The sequence below is a fragment of the Typopeltis vanoorti genome, chromosome 12, assembly GCF_054136105.1.
Source record: "Typopeltis vanoorti isolate ZY-2024b chromosome 12, IOZ_Tvanoo_1.0, whole genome shotgun sequence".
Taxonomy (NCBI): Eukaryota; Metazoa; Arthropoda; class Arachnida; order Uropygi; family Thelyphonidae; genus Typopeltis; species Typopeltis vanoorti.
The window spans coordinates 50,375,074-50,396,832 of NC_143560.1; the positions used below are offsets into that span (position 1 = coordinate 50,375,074).

A 21,759-nucleotide genomic window follows, 5' to 3' on the forward strand; every position below is an offset into this window, starting at 1 on the left:
GGATCCGGGCAGTCTCTCTGACGGAGACTCTGGACTGGGCGGCATCCTCTCTGACAGTAATTCTGGAACCAGGACCCCCTTCTGCTTGCTTCAGTCCCTTTTTATTAGGCCTCCTCTGAGACCTTGCAATGAAGTTTGGCAACCCCCAAAGAATCAGTATGAGTCATTCATCTTAAGTTTCAAGTTCGGCACGCTTTTTGTTCTCCTCCACATTCTTTTGATTGTAAGTTGCCAGCCATCGGAAAGTTGTTTGAACGCTTTCTGACTGACTTTGGAGATGTTTACACTTAGAGCCTGCAAGCCTTTCTCATACATACAAGTTTCAATATCAATCTTTTTAATGCCGCCATGTACAGCTTTGGCAACAAAAACATTGTCTTTGTTTTTGACACTCTAACATATTCTTATGAAAGCAGTATACACAGTTAGTTTCAAAAGAGTTATTTACAAAAACATCTAATACAAACTATACCGAGACAAACAAAGTTTATTTTTTTACAATATTCACATTGGACTTGACCTAAGTAAAAAAGCGATGTAATGTGCTTTGGAATATTTAATATTTAAACTACAATTGAGTTTTTACGCTTTGCTTATAATCATATTCACTTGGCTCGCTGTTTGACTTCCACTGATCCAAATTAATTCATTTACCCAGACTTATAAGAAAATTACTGATTTGACAATTTTAACGAAAAATAAATAAACAATAGCAATACACTTAAAGCGAATTAAAAATAATACAAAAAAATTTTATAAATTAAATATTATGTTTTCAGCTTTAATTAAATTTGTAAGTAAGGACGAATAAACAAAAGATCAACCAAAAATCGCCCCACGATCGACGGGTTGAACACCCCTGGTATATAGTAACCACACCTTTGAAGCATTGTTTATTTGCTGGTGTTGGAGGGGGAGGGGGGGGTGTAAAATCCTGTTAATCATCTTGTGGCTATATTCATTAAGGAAAGGATATGGGTCTGGTAATGAAGTTCTGTATTTCTCTTCTCTATGCTGTTGGAGATGTTGCACACTTTGTACCTTAGAGTTTTGTTATTCATCAGCAAAGCTTTGCAGTGAAAAAAAAATGGAGGAATTTACAAGTGTTGATTTTTCTGAATACAGGTAACCCTCATATAACACGGTACTTATACAACGCGATTTCGATATAATGTGGTCTACAAATTGTAATAACCCTTTATCTTTTCATATATTTTTCACCGCGCGACTTCAAAATCAAATTTTATCTTCTTTAAATTTGCATCTGCCCGAATTGTCATGTAGTTATAAGTAGCGAATTTATATTACAGGAAATACTCTTTAGCATGCACGTACGACAATTGTTTACTGTATAAAGTGTTTATGGTTGAAAATTGTATTCGTTTTTTGCTGGGAAAGCGCATTAAAAATTATAAGCATGTTAATCTCAAGCTGAGCACTGTTTTTTGGCAAGTTATATACATAATTAACATGTAATGCTTTTTTATGTAAAAAATTAATTTTTATAGTAATGGCCACTTAGAGGGCTTTTGCAATATGGTTGAAAATGAAATTAGTGAATTAATTGATAGGGAAAATAGATTTAAATAGGGAGGAACTGGTACAGTTAGTAGATGACATCGAAAGTTCTGCCGAAGATTCTGATTGTGATGAATCCATTAAAGAATTCAGTTTAAAGAAATTAGCAAAAAGTTAGGAAGTTATTTTACGGATAATGATCCCTCAATGGAGCACTTTGGAAAATCCAAGAGACAATTGGATATTTGTTTAGCTTCATATTATGAACTTAATAAAAAAAATTTGCAGCATAGTAGTAAGCAAGGGTCTTATTACTGACTTCTTGATAACTAAACCAGCCGAAGTATGCAACGAGAATCATAGAAATGATGTCCAAGAGCTTTCAAGTGATGATGACGTCCGACCACTCATAAATAAAGAACATCTATGAAATGTTAGTTTTGAAGACACTGATGACGATTAAAATATGCACTTTATTTTATTTTGCCTAAACATTTATGCATTATGTGCAATGAAGTTTACGCACAATTTGTAATTTTTATAATTTTATGCTATGTATTTGTATCGTAGTTTATGTTTTCTTAACTTACATGAATTACCTGAATTAAATAAAAATATTTTTTTGTCAGATATATCATTGTTGTTTATATAAGTTAAAAAAAAAAGATTTCGGAACATAACCCTACTTTTTCTATGTGATCTGAGTCTTGCATAACGTGATTTATATAATGCGCCATTTCTGTGAAACCTAACACCCGCGTTATATGAGGGTTACCTGTATCGAACTTGGATTTTTTTTTTTTTTCCCCAGCAACTTCTGGCTGAATGACAAGGAAATGTTATGTTCAATTTTCAAGTTCAAGGATAAACTTTCAAGTATGATCTAAGCTGTTGTTATTCATTTTTGAATTCTTCCAATTCCTTGTTTTTAACCTTGCCAGAAAATGAAAATATCATCAACCATCACAGCCAGGTATTAGATTTTTAATGGTCTCTGTCTATAGCTTTCTTTCCAAAGGATTCCATGAATAAGGTAGCTAGAAATGGAGAGGAAAGTACAGAGCAACACCCTGTATTTGCTCCAAGTATTCAGACAATAAAAATACCTACGTGGAAGATATTTTCTATATAGTGTCTGAATAGGAATAGCATAAGTATATCTAGTGAGAAAAGATAAGTCTGTTAGAGTGGAGAAGAAATTGTGGAGTTATCTTTTCATTTATGTAATTCCTATTCAGAAACTATAAAATACCTCCCACAAAGGTATTTTTTATGGTGTCTGAATAGGAATGCACAAGTGTATTTAATGAGAAAAGATAGCTCTGCAGTTTCTTCTCCAGTCTAAGAGAGAAGCTTAGGTGTTGGCTGTAATTTATAACTTATTTCAAGGACATATCAACCCCAAATGTACTAAATTATAAAAAAAAAAATGTTTATTAACTGGCCTTCAAACCAGCATCTTCAGAGTAAAACAATGTCCTCACATGACAATCAGTAAGTGAAAACTGCAACACTGTCTCGCTTTGAAGATGCTGGTTTGAAATCTAGAGAAATACAAGCCAGTTAAATAAACACCTTTTTATAATTTAGTTTGTTTAGTGCTGGGATGTCAGCGATTTGGAAAGGAATAAAACACAGAAAGGGGTTGATAGACGTGATTCTCCATGATGAGTGATGGAGAATCATATAGCAGTTTGCAAGGACTCTAATAAACTGATATAATGGTAAGTTGTTATACATGCTGAGGAAAAAGAGATTAACTACATGGATAGGAGACTGACTGAGAGGCAATAGCAAGTTGTGTGGAGTTGTGACAGAAGTGAGCAGCAGAATACTACAGGGCTCTATGCTTGGGTCACTAACTTATTTGTGATGACAAAGTTAGGATCAAGTTATAAGGAGTGATGATGTCGAATCTCAGATTTAAATAGTGTTGTAGTACTCTTAAAATAAGTTAATAGTTTTTCTTCAAGTACCTTTATGAAGTGGTTAGCAATATTTAAGCTTGCGAGAAGGTCTGATAGTTCCATTCCTAGTTCTTTCATTCTCTCAGTGAAGTGCAAACTGTTCTCAATGAATGATTCTGGTTTTTCTTATATGCAGTACCACTAGAAGAAATATTTGGCCTGAACGTATATGAGTGAATTTCTGGCATCTTCCATGGATCTCAAAGTTACTTTAAGTTTATAAATCTTCAGAGATCAATTCTTCGAAACAGTGGGTATTTGGAAGTGAAATCCCCCTCACAACAGTTGTTGAGTATTTTTTAATTATTCATTTGGGTGATGTATTCTTCAGAGAATCCATGCTAACTGAGGAATACATCACCAAAATGAATCATCTATATATTTTGCAGCATGTGCAAATGACTTGACTGCTGCAACAACCTTTGATACTATTGAACTCTGTGGGGGTGGGGGTGATAAGGATCAAAGCTGTATAACTGAGAGGAGACCTCCACATAGCCTATAAAGGAATGCGGAGAACCGACCAGGGCTTCTGACCTATTGTCCAATCCTCACCTTCTTGTGGTGCACCCCTGTTGGGAATCTACCTGGATACTGAACGAACGAGGATGGGCTAGCAATTTGAGATTTAGCTGACCAAATTGTATTCTTATTGGCTTAAACCAATATAGAAAATGATGGTACAACATGACAAAATTGCATGCGGGTTAGGGCGTCGCCTGGTTAAACAAGGCCCTCGTTGTTTTCGTGAGGGAACCAGGGCGAACAGCGAAAAGTCAGCTACTGGAACAAATCCTAAAACACACCCCAACTCAACATCACCTGAGTTAAAGATCGGTACTATCAATATAAGAAGCCTGAATGGCAAACAAATGGAGCTAGCTGAAGAATTAGTAAGTACCAGATCGACATAATAGGGATGACTGAAACAAAAAAAGACAAAACCTGGTGAGATCTTTCTGAGCAATAAATACAAAATGTTATATTCAGGAAATGACAATCAAGGAAAAGGAGTAGCCAAAGTATTCAACACAAAATACGAGGCTAATCTTCTTGAATGGCAGGCAGTCTCAAGTAGAGTGATGTGGGCAAATAGCAGAATGGGGAATTGGACAATGAGACTTATTTGTGCCTATGGTCCCACAGGAGGTTCTACTAAGGTAGAAGTGGAGGGATTTTTTTATGCTTTAGAAAAAGCAACTGACACAATGAAAAAGGAAAAGTTGGTCCTCGTTGGGGATCTGAATAGCAGAGTAGGAAATGATTGTCAGACATACAAAAATATTTTGGGAAAATTTGGAGAAAAGAGCAAAGCTAATAATAATGGCAAATACCTGTTGGATTTCTGCTCATTCCTGAGCAGAAATCCAACAGGATATTATTGATAGTAATAACCAGAAATGGACTGGTTATTACTATCACCATGTTCCAACATAAAAAATGTGCACAAATTCACATGGAGAGAAGAGGCAAGGAATAAGAAAAGTCTCATTGACTATGTTATTGTTGATAATGATGTTTTCTCCCTGGTGCAGGACACCAGAGTGTACAGAGGATTTGAAATTAGAAGCAATCACTATTTAGTATTGAGCAGGATAAAATTGAATTTTATATTGAAAAGAATAACATGTAAGAAAGTTTTAAAGCAAATAAAAGTTGAGCAGCTCTCAGATGTGAACTGCAGACTAAAATACACAAAGATTATTGAAGAAAAAATGAAAGAGTTTGAGAACAGGAATCAAACCTTGAAGATTCAGTGACAAGCCTTGAAGAAAGCCCTGATTGATTCAGCTAGAGAGGCATGTGGTGAAGTTGTCTGCAAGGATAGAAAAATTAGAACACCATGGTGGACACCGGAAGTTAAAGAGGCAGTGAAGGAAAAAAAGAAAGCACATCAAAAGTTCCTGGCAAATAAGTTAGTTTTTGCTCTTAGAGAAATGGAGGAAAGAGTGCTGTAAAAGCAGTTAGAGATGATAAAGGTGACCTGAAAACAGGAGAAAAGGATATCCTTGAAGTATGGAGTAATTACTTCGAAAAATTGCTAAATGAAACAAGCAGTGAGAGCACAGTGGTAAAAAACACTCAACAGGCATACAGTCAGGAATACATATCCATACTTGAAGTAGAATAAGCTATTAAAGGATTGAAATGTGGAAAGGCAGCAGGAGTAGGTGATATTCGACCAAAAATGCTGAAGTATGGTGGTATAAAAGTCTTACAGTGGCTGCACTGCGTAGTTCAGCAAGCCTGGACATAGGGACGAATTCCTGCATATATTAGAGTAGAGTTCTAATAGTATCCACATATAAAAAGGGAAATAAAACTGAATGTGAGAATTACAGAGGTATTTCCCTAATGAGTTTTCCTGGCAAGATCTATGCAAGTATACTTAAGAAACGGTTGAGAAGAATTGTGGAAGAAAAGCTTGGTGAAGAACAAGCTGGATTCAGGCCAAATAGAGACTGTCAGAATCAGTTCTTCACTTTACAAAAAATAGTTGAGAAAGCATGGGAATATAACAAAGATCTGTATTTAAGTTTTGTCGATCTGGAAAAGGCATATGACAAGGTGCCAAGAGAGAAGCTATTCAATACGCTACAGTTATATCTTATCAATGGGGCATTATATCAAACAACAGTTAGTCTGTATTTGAGTTGTAAGTCAGCAGTTAGAATTGAAGTACAGGAAGATGGTTTAATGTTAAATCTGGTGTGAGACAAGGATGTACATTATCCCTCTGTTATTCATTATCTATATGGATCACATTATGAAGGAAAGTAGTATTAAACATGATATCAGAATTGGAGATGTTGATGTCATCTCTTTGCTTTATGCGGACGATGTTATACTTCTGAATAAATCCACTACAAGTTTCCCTGACTAAATTGAATAACTGTTGCAATAGATATGGTATGAAGGTCAGCATTAAAAAGACAAAGACAATGAAAATAGGTAGAATTGTTGAAAATGTCAACTGTGTTGTGAATGGTGAACCTGTGGAACAAGTAAAACATTTCAGCTTCTTAGGCATGATTTTTACTGAAGATGGTAAATTAAATATGGAAATAGACAACAGAATCAACAAAGCTGGTATGGTAGGCAGCCAATTGAATAAATTAATATCGAATAAGAGAGAAATTAGTTTGAACACAAAATTAGCTGTATACAAGACAGTGTTCAAACCAGTTTTAACTTATGGATCTGAGAGCTGGGTCAGAAGTAAAACACTTGACCAAAGACTAGAGGCATGAACAGATGGCATCAATGGCAATATCATATTAAAAACGAGGATATTAGGAAAGAACCTGACATTGTCAGCATCCAGGAATGCGTTAGCAGATCTAATCTCAGGTAGTATGGTCACTTAAACAGAATGGGCAAAGAAAGATTAGCAAGGTGCTAATTAGCATTTTGCTGCCAGGTTGACAGGAAAACGACCCAGAGGAAGACCAAGATATAGGTGGATGGATACTTTACAAAGTGCTTTACACGATAGAAATATAAGATCTGGTAATGTTGGAGTCTTGACAAGTAACAGACCAATTTGGAGGAAAATTGTAGACAGGAAATTAGTAATGATGTAAATTTTTCATGTAGTACTATCATATCCTGTACACCCCTTGAGGGTACATGTCAGGAATTTGATGATGAACTCTGTGGGTACGAGTCTTGCCATGCAGAATGCTGCAAAAGTGTATAAGGAGAGCAAGATAACTGTTAAATAGTGAATGAAGTTTTATGATTATTAATACTTCATTCATGATTTAACATAAATTGCATATCCTGAGCTAATTTTACTTTGAAGTAAATTCTAATTTAAATACGTAGGTTTTTATTTATTGAAATAATAATTGTAATTTTTTTTAGTTATTTATTCAGTATAAATTCATTATATAATTTGTAAATGTAACCTACATGGACTGCACATATTACAGTCCATGTATCCTACATGGACTGTAATATGTGCATTTTATTTATTGTAAATGAAAGTGAAAGTAAATTTAAGAAATTCTGCTAATGAGATTTGATTGGTCATTGTTTCGAGCTCACGCTCAACCACTCACGCGTGGTGGAGCATGAGCTCGAAGGGAGAAGGAGTTGATATGAGCTGGACTGGCTAGAACCAGATTTTGGCGGGAAGAATGAAGATATTTTATGGAAAACGAAAGTGAACAGGGGAGAAGCATTCAGGGAAGCATTAAAGGGAATTTGGAAATGGCATAAATAAATTAAGAAGGGACTGGGAAATTAATAGGCAATTAGGAATACAGTGGTATCTCGCTAATCCGAACTAATAAAAACGGTGCTCGTTCGGAGTAGCAAAAAGTTCGGATTAGCGACATTTCGCCCAAGAGATAACAGTGACTGCCTTTTAGACAAAAATAATCAGATTCTAATGGTACATAAATTTACTTCAGTAAATAAATGAAATAACTGACAGAAAAAAGCTACTGTACTGTAATGTAAAACTTAAAAAAATAATACAGCACACAAGTTTATTTTAGTGAAAAAATTAGTTTGTATGTAGTTGTATTATGGAAAATTCTGATTTAATAAAATTGCATAGTTCAGTACATAACTTAATTTGAGTAAAAAAATATCACTTCCTTGTACACAACACAAAAAAAGTTTCACAAAATAACACCCCAAAAAATTTTTCTTTTATTTCTTTGTGGAAAAGTCAATGATTTTCTTTTGCTTATTGGAAGCAAAAGAAAATCAGTGACTCTCGGAGCTGCATTAGCAATAATTTATTTTTGGAATGGCGTATCCTTTCTGCTTAGCCCATTCTATACACATATTAAAAGTGTCAACTGCCTCTTCATGTTTTACTTTTTTTTCCTTCGAGTTCTTCATTGTCATCATCGTCTGCTAATTAATTCTGTATCGTCATATTTATAATTTCAGCATCCGATTTAATTTCGAATTCACTTTCGGTTCTACTTGTAATCTATTTCATAACATCCATTTGTGAAATTTCAGCATCTGGATGTATATTTTTAGCCAAATTATGCACGTTTTGAATTTCCTCTTTTTGTGTATCACCGTAGTTATCTTAGTAAATTCTAGAAGGCCACAGTTTTTTCCATGACGCTTGAATTGCTTCAGGTAAATTCGACGGCTTTCCAAGCAGCAGCAATTGAGAATGTTACATCCTTCAAATGTATATTTTTTTGATGTGATGACGTCATAATTTTGGGAAATTACATTTAAAAGCAGATCGTTATTTTCATTTAATGGATTGTATTATGTTTATTATTCTGATCCATTGGTTGCAACAATGGAGTACAGTTTGGAGACAGTGAAATTTCCGTCCTCACTAATCAATTCATCTGCAGGAGGATGTACAGGACAGTTATTCAATAATAAAAGTGCTTTCTGTTCTAAATTCTGGGATTTTAAATACGTTTTAACAGACGGTATGAAATCGTTGTGAAACCAGTTTGAAAAAACTTCGTTATTCATCCATCCTTTACGTTGACTTCGGTACAAAACCGAAAGGCAGCAGTTCTTAAATGGTCTTGGGTTTTTGATTTTCCAATCATAAGTAACTGTAATTTATGTTTTCCTGAGGCGTTTGCACAAGACATGATCATGACACGCTCTTTGGACATTTTTTAATCAGGCACTGAGGCTTCATTTCTGTGAACTAGAGCTTTCTCTGGTCACGACCTCGAACAAAGGCTACTTTTGTCTGCATGATAAATTTGATCACTGGTTAAATTTAATTCAAGAATTTTTTCTAAAAAGCTTTATGGAAATGGTTCTACAGCGGAAACGTCACTAGACAGTTTTTCCCCTGATATTGATAGACACCGAATACCGTGGCATGTTAAATTTTTCTAGCCAACCATCACTTGCTTTGAATTTCTGATCCTGATAAATTTGCGAATGGAAATACTTAGCTTTCTGCTTTAAAATGTCTCCAGAGATGGGAGTATGGCGACTTCTTTCTTGAAGTAACCACGTGTAAAGAGCAGAATCAAGTAAAGAAAAATCACTTGTTTTCAGAGTTTGTCTCTTAAACAGTTCTTCTGTGGTTAAAACATGTTTTATTCAGTCTTTTTTTTTTTTTTATGTCACTGATTGTAGATTTGCCGACATTGTATTCAGTAGGAAGTTAGCCGCTTCACCCTTTTCTAGACGCCGAATTATTTTAGACTTATCCGACAAGACTTGGAGCCATTTTAACAAAATAAAATTCAGTGTTAAAAAGAGTAAAATAAAAAATGACGTTAATGAAAAACTGGGAAAAAAAAAAAAAGAAAACTAACACAATTGACAATCATTCACTGAAAAGTTACGACAATGCAAAATAATAAACGACAACTCCGACAACGTTTCGTTTCAATAACCAAAGAAAAACTGAGCGTTATATACAACTAGGCTTTAGGCTACGTCATTGTTGTTGAAGGGAACACAAACATAGTAGTGACTAATCTTTCATTAACAACAGCGGTGATTCATGCAGACAATACAGTACGTATTGTATAGTATAAAAAAAAGCAAACATGAACACAATAAATCAAAATAGGCCTACAGTACAGTATAACCGTACAGTATGAAAAAAATACTGTACTGTAATAATAATAAAAAATAGTAATAGTTAAAATAATAATTATTTAATAAAAAATAATAGTACACAAAATAATAATACGTAATAAAACTTTTTCTTTCAAACCACAGTTCGGATAACTGGAGGGTTCGGACTAAAGAGGTTCGGATTAGCGAGATATCACTATTTCTATGGAATTCTAAAATTACTTCGAATTCCAATTGTTTTAAGGAAGAATAGTGCAAAGCTGAAATTAATGCGTAGAAGAAAATAAAGAATAAGTAGATTACCTGAAATGAGTGCGTCAAGACTTGTGAAGCTCTATGTTTAATATTTCAGTTATATAGTGAAGATTCCTTTTGAATAGTGTTACTTCAAAGTGATAGTTAACTTCAGTTTTAAGTCTGCCTATAGTGAATCCGATGTGCAAAGGATGTAACCCTGTATAAGCAGTCCATTTTTTTTTATATTTCAGCGTGAAGAAATAAGAGTTAGCTTCGCCTGATATATCTTAACATTAACTGTGGCATTCTACTAAAATTAGCCAAAGTATGTAACTTTAAAGTGTTTTCCCCTTGAAGTGATAACTGCCTCATAATTGCATTACATGTTTGTTGACTAAGAGAGAATTAGAGAGTTCTACTATAAGAGTATTTACTGTAAGATTCTGTAACATTGAACTGTGTGAACCATTTTAGTTATTCGGAAGAATGTAGAATTGACAGCTGGATGTCTGATGCCTAATGTTTTATGTTTGTTATGAATACCTGAACTAAGTTGATTTGCATTATCTTGTTTTCAAAGTTATACTTAATGTACATGTTATATAACCCAGCATTAAATGTTTTGTTTTATTGATTCTAATTTGGTGTTTGCCCGATTCTCCTTCATTGCACCGCTCATAAAAAATATCGGACCTTGCGGAAGCCTTAAATGATAATATTAACCTCGGCCTGCATAAAGTGAGATTGAAAAAGTTAATTGATGATTGATTCCTCTATATTATATAGACTAGTCTGAATATAGGGTGGTGCAGGATAACATAAATTTCTCTATATTTAGATCAGTATCATTCAGCATCTAACAAATAAAAACGGATAATTTAAATAAGAATAACGTTCCAACAAGATGGCGGATTCAAAGCCAGGATGTACGATCCAACATAATCCACTGCACAAAAGTGGTGCTACAAAAGATGTTTACAGTTATAGACCAGTCTATAACCTCAACACTTTCTTAGCCAATGGCTACAACTTCCAAAAAATATTACAGCCATGTAACCCCCCCCCCTCTCTCCATTCAAAGCAGAGATCATTCAAAATCTATCACCATTCCATATATATGGGGCACATCCAAAAAATTAACAAAAATTCTAAAGAAATATGACCACAACCAGTTATAGACTACACAAGAAATTGGCATCTGTTATCCCTTTAGACACCCACCACAGGATACGATGGAAGAAGGCCATTCTATTACACCACAGCAAATACAAGTATGAAAGATTATTCTTCAAATCTGCATGAGCTCTGAAGAACTTTCTAAATCTCAACAAATTTGGATGCATGAGACTGTCTCAAATTTGGAAAGCATACATTTTTAGATTGTCAGTCCAATGGCCAAGACAGCCCAATTTAGTCTCTAGGAAGCACTGTTTAGGACTAGGCCTGACTTCTGTTGCCTTTATTCAGCCTCATTTGCTCTGTGTTAGTGACTGCGTGCACATTGTTTTTGTGATCCCTGATGATGGGATTTTGTTTTTTAATTATATCAAAACCAATGACATATCCAACAAAAATATATTTTTATTAATAGTATAAAATTATAAAAATTACAAATTGTGCATAAACTTCATTGCACATAATGCATAAATGTTTAGGCAAAATAAAATAAAGTGTATATTTAATCATCATCACCGTCTTCCAAAATAACATTTCACAGATGTTCTTTATTTACGAGTGACCGGAACTCGTCATCACTTGAAATCTCTTGGACATCATTTCTGCAATTCTCATTGCATACTTCGGCTGGTTTAGTTATCAAGAAGTCAGTAATAAGACCCTTGCTTACCACTATGCTGCAATTTTTTTTATTAAGTTCATAATATGGAGTTAAACAAATATCCATCTTGTGAATTTTCCAAAGCTCTCCAATTGAAGGATCATTATCTTAAATAGCTTCCCAACTTTCTTGTCAAATCCAATCCTTCTGCTAATTTCTTTAAACTGAATTCTTTAACAGATTTATCACAATCTTCAGCAGAAGATTCTGATTGTGATTTCCCAGCCATTTGGTTCGACGTCACTTATTAATTGTACTAGTTCCTCCTTAATTCCCTAATTTCGTTTTCAATCATATTGCAAAAGACTCGGCATCCACTGGAGGTATGAAATTTTGTTCCAGAACGGCTTCAGGCCATATTTTTTTTCCAGCAAGCATTCAGTGTAGAGGATTGTAATTCCTTAATGGAGAGAGAAATAATTTTCATACAATTCAATTTTGAAAACTCTTTCCACACTTGAGGCAGTGTCATGTTTGGATTAGATTCCATTTTTTTCCAAAATTAATTGGAATGTTCGACGAATATAATATGACTTAAACATTTATATTATTCCTTGGTCGAGTGGTTGACTAAATGAAGTAGTATTGGCATAAATTTGTTAGGTGGCCTAGTGCATTATCTAAAATTAGTAGAATTTTGAAGTCTATATTCTTTTTCTTTGTGTAACTTTCTACATGCTAGCTATAACCCATGCATTTTTGTTGTCCCACTAATAAACAGGTAGAATGGACTTGTCGAGCCCTTTCATAGCACGAGGATTTGAGGATTGGTTAATAAACATTGGTTTTGTCATGCAATCATTACTACTGCATGCATTACTACAAACAGTAAAGTAATCCTGTCTTTGGAAACTTTGAAACCAGGAGCTGATCTTTCATTTTTCGAAATATAGGTGCGTTCTGGCATTTTTTCCCCAATATAACCTGGATTCATCTGCATTGAACACCTGGTCTGCATTATAACCACCTTCTTCAATGATTTTTAAAAGTTCTCCTGGGTATTTCCTGGCATCTGCTATGTCTGTTGATGCTGATTCTCCCTGAATTTTAAGATTATGAAAAGAAAACTGTTTTTTAGAATTTTAAAACCAACCCTTACTGGCACAAAATTCATGCCGAGAGCTTTCTTCTGAAGAATCTTGATCATGTTCTTTTAAATATTTATAAACTTTGAGAGCTTTTTGTTTAATAAGATTTCCTTCAAGGAATTGTCTTTTGAGTGTAATCTTTTATCCAAATCATTCGTGATTTCTCCATTTTTCCAATAGAATATCGTGTACACGAGCAACAGGCTTTGCACTTTCTCGAATTTTATGTTCATTTTGTTTGAATATTCAGATTGTTGATTCATTTAAATTCCAAGTCCTTGCAACAACTCCTGGTGTTTCTCTAATTTCCAACCGATCCAAGATTTAAATTTTTTCTTCGAGAGAAATTAATTTTCTTTTCAATGTTGGTTTTTTCCCCTTTTGTTGCAGTTTTAATGGCCATTAATATAAAAAATATTTTTTTACATAAAAAAAGCATTACATATTAATTACGTAACTCACCAGAAAATAAAGTGCTCAGCTAGAGATTAACACACATGATTTTTAATACACTTTCCTGGCAGAAAACTCTTTCTGCCAGGAAATTTGTCTTTGTTTTCAAAGACAAATTTCAATAATAAACACTTGATACAGTAAACAGCTGACATACATGTGTGCTAAAGGGTATTTCCACTAACAAAAATTCGCTACTTATAATGCAATAATAAAGGTATACGATAAACAATTGACGCTAGACACACACACACAAAAAAAAAAAAGAAGAAAAAAAGTGCATGAGTGCTAAAAAGAGTATTTCCCTTAATATAAATTCGCTGCTTATAACTACATGAGCGATACGGGTAGACACAAATTTAATGAAGATAAAATTTGATTTTTAAGTCGCACGGTGAAAAATATATGAAAATATAAAGGATTACTACAGTATTTAGACCATTTGTGTTATATCGAAATCACATTGTATAAGTACTGCGTTGAACAAGGGTTCCTACAATTTGTAGACAACGTTATATCGAAAACTCAGCATAAGTACCGAGTTATACGAGGGTTTTCTGTATTTGTAACAGAGAACTGACATAGTTGCTGATTTAAGTTAAAAAACTTGTAATTAACAAAAACGATATGTAATTTTTCAATACTGCACTCTCATTTAGAATGGTATTCCAATAACTTTCCTAAAAATGCATGCTATCTAGAATTGAAATCAAATTGACTCTCTCTTCCCATCTCTCTCTCATAGGCTCATCACAATCATTTTTAAGTAATGCTCTGTAAGAAGGAGAATGGAGTAAGGATACTAACTATAAAAACACAATAAGTACTTTTAAGATTTTTAAATCTGAATAAAACATAATTTGGAAAATGTTATGCGACTATCTCATGTAGAATATATGATGATTTTAGTATGAACAAATTCAATGTTCCTGTAAATCATTTCTTAAACTAAACATTTTCCTTCAAATAATGAACTATATTTTCAATGCACAATGGCTGAAATCCCACTTGTAACAAGTAAAGTATTAAACCCTTGTTTGCATCTCATCTTTTCTGAACCTTCTCCTATATACATAACATCAATCAGTCCACTATCTCACTTACCAATCTATTCTCTCTCCCCCCTCCCCTATTTCCCAGGAAATAGGGGAGGGAGAGAGAGAATAGATTTTAATGCTACTTTAATTTTAATGCTGCTTTACCACATATCCTGGAATGGCATTCTGTATACTTTTGCAAAATACAACATAAGTATTACTATTGTCCCATACAGTAGCCACCTTATAGTACCCTCCCCTCCCCCTTTTTTTTTTCATTATCATCTCCAATCTCTCTAACTACCAACCTCCTATTTGAACAGGTGAAAAACAAACCAATATAATATATAATACCTGAGTTTTCTGCCTAAGCTGCTCTTGAGCTTTCCTTAACAATTCTTGCTGCTGCTGTTTCAGGAAATCTTGTCTTTGTCTTTCTATTTCTTCAAATCGTTTCTGTTTTTCCAATTCTCTTTGTTGTTCTAATTTTCTCTGCCTTTCAGCTTCTCGCAGCCTTTCCAGTTCTTGCCGTTCAATTTCTTTTTGTTGTTCTATCTGTTGCCTTTGTCTTTCCATTTCTTGCATAATCCTTTTTTGCTACAAATAGAACCGATAATGTTGAAATACGTTCAGTAGTTTTATGGTATATTATAATACACATATTTTATTATATTTCACACTTTTTATCTTTTCTATGTTAATTTCTATTTTATTTATTTCCATGAAAGATTGGTCTTTAGTAAAAAGTTAACTAATGTACTGATATTATTCCTTGATCCAAAAACCTATGTGCTGGTTAGAACAGAAACTTTTCTTAAAATAATCCAATACATAAAATATGCTGTATTATATTTAATAAACATTATTTCATCATTGCTTCAATGACATTGTCTGAGTGTGTGTGTGTGTGTATATATATATATATAAACATTAGTGCAGAAACATGCTGCATAAGGAAGAATGAAAACAGTGGTTTGCAATCTTTACAATCTTTTGAGGATCATTTAAAAAATGAGTGAGCTAGACAGAGCATGTTAATGTTTAATAAATCATGAAAGTTTAGAGCAAAGTGTTAAAATTGCTTCATCTGATTCCTAAAAGTCATAGATATGACTGAATTTTAACCTTCTTTGAGTGCAATTATGCTTATATACAACTACATAATCAGTAAGACTCCATCATTTGTTGAATGAATCTGTACACAGTAGTCACTTGCTGTAGCAAATTCCAATTGATAAGAGGCACTGCTAGAGTGCAAGATACACTATAGTGAATTTATGAAAATAAATAAATACATCCACCCCTTCCCATGAAACAAAGGAAATAGTAGGAAAGAGAATATAAGAAATTGCAAGAAGCAAAACAAAGGAAACCGTGGAATAAAAAAAAAAAAACGAAAAAATTACAAGAAATAAATGAGATAACCCAGTGGAAACAGAACAAAGAAAATGGCAGGAAATTGTACATTGCCACAAAACAAAACAATGAAAATGGCAAAAAATGTATGCAGTCACAACAGAACACATAGGATAAGTAAGAACTTACATCAAATACAAGAAATGAAAACATGAAAAGTACAAACATGTACTTTTTATGTACATGTTTGTACTTTCAATTCATGTAAAAAGTACAAAATGCAAACAATAATCAAAGACAAAAGAACTAGATGAGTATGAAATTATCAAAATGAAAATCCAGAATTAACATTTAAACTTTCAAAATGCTATAGTGGCTTAATTAATGTCACTTACCTGAAATCTTCATAATAAACTAAATATATGAAAATCAGCTTGAGGTGAGGAAAAAAAGTGACAAATGGCTAGAATGCCAGCTTCCTAATAGGAAGGAGACCTAATAATGTACTCTTGGTGTAAATTGATATTATTCTCTTAAACTGTATAAAGAAATACAGAGGTGGACATAAAACAGATACAAAAGCAGAGATTGATGGATATGCTGCTTTAATGTACTGCATTCACAACAATTTTGCAAAGTGCAAAACATTGAACTATGCATTGCAATTAGGGACAATGCATTGAACATGTAATATCAAAAAAACATTTATTATGTATATTTGTCTATGTTTACTGCACAACACACAGCATTTCTTAAATTCAAAGTCTAAATAAAAGTTATTAAATTGGGTAATAACTGATTTTGTGTATAAAAAGTGTTCTTTATCCATAGTGAATGAAATTCTGAATTTCTGATTAAGCATTCAGTTTGTTACCTAAATTTGTGGCTTTAATAATACAACCAGCATTAATTTAAGCTAACATAGCATTTTAAAATTATTATTATTATTATTATTTCAAACCTGCAGGAAGTCTCTACCACTCACAATCCACCGCACTAACTGCAACGACACCAACTGCATCTACCACCGACCACCACTAGTATTTCCACAGACAATCACAAACATCCATGTCCACAATGGGATTCAAACCCACAGCCTTTAGGCTAAAGAGCAGATATTCTAACCACTCGGCCAATTTTTAATTTAAATGTCAATTCGTGATTTTCATTTTTATATTTTCATACTCTTAGTTCTTTCTTATATCCTGCATTGTTGTTTGCAACTGCACATTTTCATGTGGTCATTTTGTGTGCTTTATGTATGGCGAGTCAAATAAGGTCAAGTTAAATATAGAACACAATGAAAATGTAAATCCTGCCGCTACCAAACATGGGAGTGGAGGTCCAAACTGCAAAATGTGGATCACCTTAAAATATACTCTGTACATAACTCTCCAAGCAAACAGTTACGGAAGCAGACTTCACTGAAATTCTAGACACATACAAAGCAGTGCTAGTAGCAGGAGACTGAAACACTAAGCACACAGCCAGGAACAACAGAACCACAAATCAAAACAGCAGAACCTTCAATGACTTTGTTGCTGCCAGGAACACAGTGATCACAAGATCTCCAGAACCCATGTAATATAATGTTGCAGGACTTACTGATGTCTTTGATATGGCGATCCTACAAAATATCGTGCATCAATACCAAATATGTGCAACAGAGATCCTCAGCTCTGACCACAACGCAGATTTGGTCTCAACTGTCAACTGGACAAAACTAATTATTGCTCTCTATATGAATCTGTTAGCCCAGTTTCAGCCATCGATACAAAGTAAAAAATTGATGACCCAATTTTGAACCTAGAAAAGTAGATAACTACATTAACAGCTGTCATGGAAGATGTACCACACACACACACACAAACTCTGAATGACTTCTGGATGAGATTAAAAACCTGATCCAAGAAAAGAACAGAGCCAGGTGCCAATAACAGAATGCTGGCCCCAGAATACCGATAAGCACTCAATATGGCCACAAAGGAGGAGACCTGGCAGAAAAAACTTGTTTCGCTAACCTTTCCTCTTCCATTCTCTGCTAACACATTCCTGGATGCTAAAATGACAAGTTCTTCCTTAATATCCTCATTTTTAATATGATATTGCCATTGATACCATCTGTTTATACCCCTAATCTTTCGCAGAACTCTCATATCTGTGGTCTGAAGTCTTTGGTGTGTTTTATTTCTAACCCAGTTCTCTGATCCATAAGTTAAAATTGGTTTGAATACTGTCTTGTATACAGCTAATTTAATATTTTGACTAATTTCTCTTTTATTCCATATCAATTTATTCAGTTGATTTCCTACCCTACTAGCTTTATTGATTCTGTTGTCTACTTTCATATTTACCATCTTCACTAAAAATCGTGCCTAAGTAGCTAAAATGTTTTACTTGTTCTATAAGTTCTCAATTCACGATGCAGTGGATATTTTTAATGCTTCTGCCTATTTTCATTGTCTATGTCTTGTTATTGCTGACCTTCATACCAAATCTATCACAACAGTTATTCAATTTAGTCAGGGAATTTTGCAGACTTGTACTGGATTTATTTAGAAGTATAACATCATCCACATAAAGTAAAGAGCTGAGATTAACCTCTCCAATTCTGATATCAGGTTAATACCATTTTCCTTCATAATGTGATCCATATGGATAATCTGTCTGAATAACATAGGGAATAATGTACATCCTTGTCTGACACCAGATTTAACATGAAACCATCTTCCTGTACTTCCTGAAATTCTAACTGCTGACTTAGAACTCAAATAAAGAAAACTAAGTATTGCTTGATATAATGCCCCATACACCATATAACTGTAGCGTATTGAATAGCTTCTCTCTTGGCACCTTGTCATATGTATTCTCCATATCTAAAAACTTAACACAGATCGTCTATATTCCCATGATTTCTCAACTATTTGTCGTAAAGGTAAACTTTGATCCTGACAGTCTGTATTTGGCCTGAATCCAGCTTGTTCTTCAACAAGATTCCTTCCACAATCCTTCTCAATCATTTCTCAAGTGTACTTGCATAAATCTTACCAGGAACACTCAGTAGAGAAATACATCTAATTCTCACATTCAGTTTTATTTCCCTTTGTATATATGGGGTACTATGAGAGCTCTACACCTATCATCTAGAATTCTGTCCAAGACAATCATTCTGAACAATCACGTGAGACAAGGATGCAATTATCTCCACTGGTATTTATATTTATCATGTATATGAATCACGTTATGAAGGAAAGTGGCATTAAACCTGATATAAAAGTTGGAGGTATTAATCTCAGCTTTTTACTTTATGCAGAGGATACTCTATTCCTAAATAAATCCAGTACAAATTTGCAAGATTTCTTAATTAAATTGAATAACTGCTGAAACAAATATGGCATGAACATCAACCATTAAAATAGACAAAATCTAAGAACACTGACTGGAAAAACCTATCAATCAAATATCGAAATGGGCAACATAATAAGCAAAGCTGGTATGGTGGGGAGCCCGATGAATAAATGTATATAGAATAAGAGAGAAATTAGCCAAAACGCCAAACTGGTAGTATATACAAGACAGTGTTAGAAGCAAAACAGTTGATTAAAGACTGGAGACCACAGTCATGAGAGTTTCAGAAAAATCAAGAGAATGAATGAACGACATCAATGTCAAGAATCATATTAAATATGTAGCTATTATGAGGAAACTTGACATTGTTAGCATTCAGGAAAGCGAGGGCAGAACTTACCTCAGATGGTATGGTCACTTAAATAGAATGGGATAAGATTAGCAAAACAGATGTTTGATACTAAGATAACAGGAAAATGACCCACAGGTGGACCAAGATAAAAGGTGAATTGATGTACTTAGCAATGTCTTAGTGGACAAATATAAGAGGCGACAATATTGGAGCACTTAAGCAAAGACTAAACATGGAGGGAAATTGTTGAGAATATTGTTGATAGTTTCACAGTACCATCATACTATATCAGGAATATCAGAATCTGATGATGTAGTCAGTTGTGGCTTCCTTCAGACAGCTGCTCATCCAGGTGTCCTCTCAACCTGTTATAATCATCTGCCATTACCAATCTTTCTCTCCCCCACCTCAAGGCTTTACATAATATGCCACTTCACTAGACAAATGGACTAATCCACAATTTCAGTGTGGAATTGTGGATTAATGACTTTCTGTAAGGCATTGGTGCACCCAGGGAGGGGGAGGGGGCAAGGGGCCCCTGGCCCCCAAAAAAGAAAAAGGGAAAAAATACTAGAAAAATGTCCAAAAATATTTTCCTAATTAAAATTATTATTTTTTTAAATTTATGTTGTGTCTTCTATTTCTATGCTACTTATGAATTAGCAATCACATAAGGTGGGAATACCCTATAGCACTCGGGAATCCTGTCCGCTGTGAACGCAAAGCGAATGAAGTAGTGCTTGGGCACTACTTTGTTTGTCCAAGCCAGGCCAGAGGAGATCAGAGCTATCATGTATTGGCGATCACTGCAGATGCTCAATCATAGCTCGTATGAAATGCGTAGTGTGTATTCTCAAATCTTCTACTCAAGTCGTCCCCCCCCATAAAAAAATTAAATCTTGAGTGCTCGGCCCCCCCCTCCAAGATTAAATCCTGAGTGAGCCACTACTGTAAGGTATCTAATGAAGTAGTTTACCAACATGTTAGCCTGTCAATGTTGTCCTTTAAAATGCAGTGATCATGTCAACAATGCAGATGTACATTAATGCCAATCTTTTATGCAATGGCTAATTTTACATTTCTTTTTAATTCATAATTTAATTCTTATATTTTCTGTCAATCTAATACAGTTCTAAACATTGCTGACACATTTCTATGTAATATCGTAGTAGCTGTAAGTAAAATAAGATGTAACACGAGGAGAAATAACAGAAAAATGCAAATAGAAAGGCACATACACCTGCAACCAATGTGCATTCAAGTCAGCAACATCAGTGACCACACTTAATTTTTTTTTTTTATCAAGAAAAATCACAATTTTCCAATAACACTGCATTTAATTGTAAATATTAATGTGCAATTAATTGATAATCACCCAAAACTAAATGGACTATGTGAATTGCACATAACATTGTACCAAGCAGTGAAATGTATTATAACACAATTTAATACAAACTGTGTCAAAATATCATACAGGTAGGTATTCAAAAATCTGGCAAGCTCTGGACCTGAAGAGTGCCGGATTTCAGATGGTTTTGTATGCTGGATATTTTTAACAGAAATTGACTACCTGTACAGTCTTTTAAAGAAAGAAAATTAAACACTAAATGAAAAGCTTATGAAATTTTAATGTTCACCAACTAAATATAATGGTTCTACAGAATTTTAGTTCAAATGAATAAAATAGTTCCTCAGAATTTTAATTAACAAAATGTTGATGGTGGTGACAGCACATCTCATTGACTTGAAGTTAATGGCAGTCGATTATCAAGTGTGGACACCACTGCTGCTTCTTCCTGCTTCCTAGCTATTTTCTTGAATATATCGTGTAGTGTCTGCTGCTTCATATATTTGGGTCTTTCTCTAATAAGTTTATCTTGGAGCAAGTAAACATTCATGATTTCTTGTTCACTTACAAAACTTCATTGCTCTAGTCCAGCCAGCAGTTCAGTTGTCAATGTAATTAACCTGTCAATAGAGATTCTTTCTCTCACATCTTCCTCATTTTCGTCACTGCATTCAT

At 34.1% G+C, this 21,759-nt stretch overlaps 1 protein-coding gene across 4 annotated transcripts in view; it reads right to left on the minus strand.

The window, feature by feature from the left end:
• LOC150100781 (GRB10-interacting GYF protein 2-like) overlaps positions 1-21,759 on the minus strand; it is a 525,021-nt gene that overhangs the window by 147,252 nt on the left and 356,010 nt on the right. For all 4 annotated transcript variants that reach the window (XM_090401532.1, XM_090401529.1, XM_090401530.1 and 1 more), the window contains exon 21: positions 15,035-15,277. In XM_090401532.1, the coding sequence (XP_090257658.1) occupies positions 15,035-15,277 (243 nt within the window). The remainder of the gene's footprint in view (positions 1-15,034; positions 15,278-21,759) is intronic.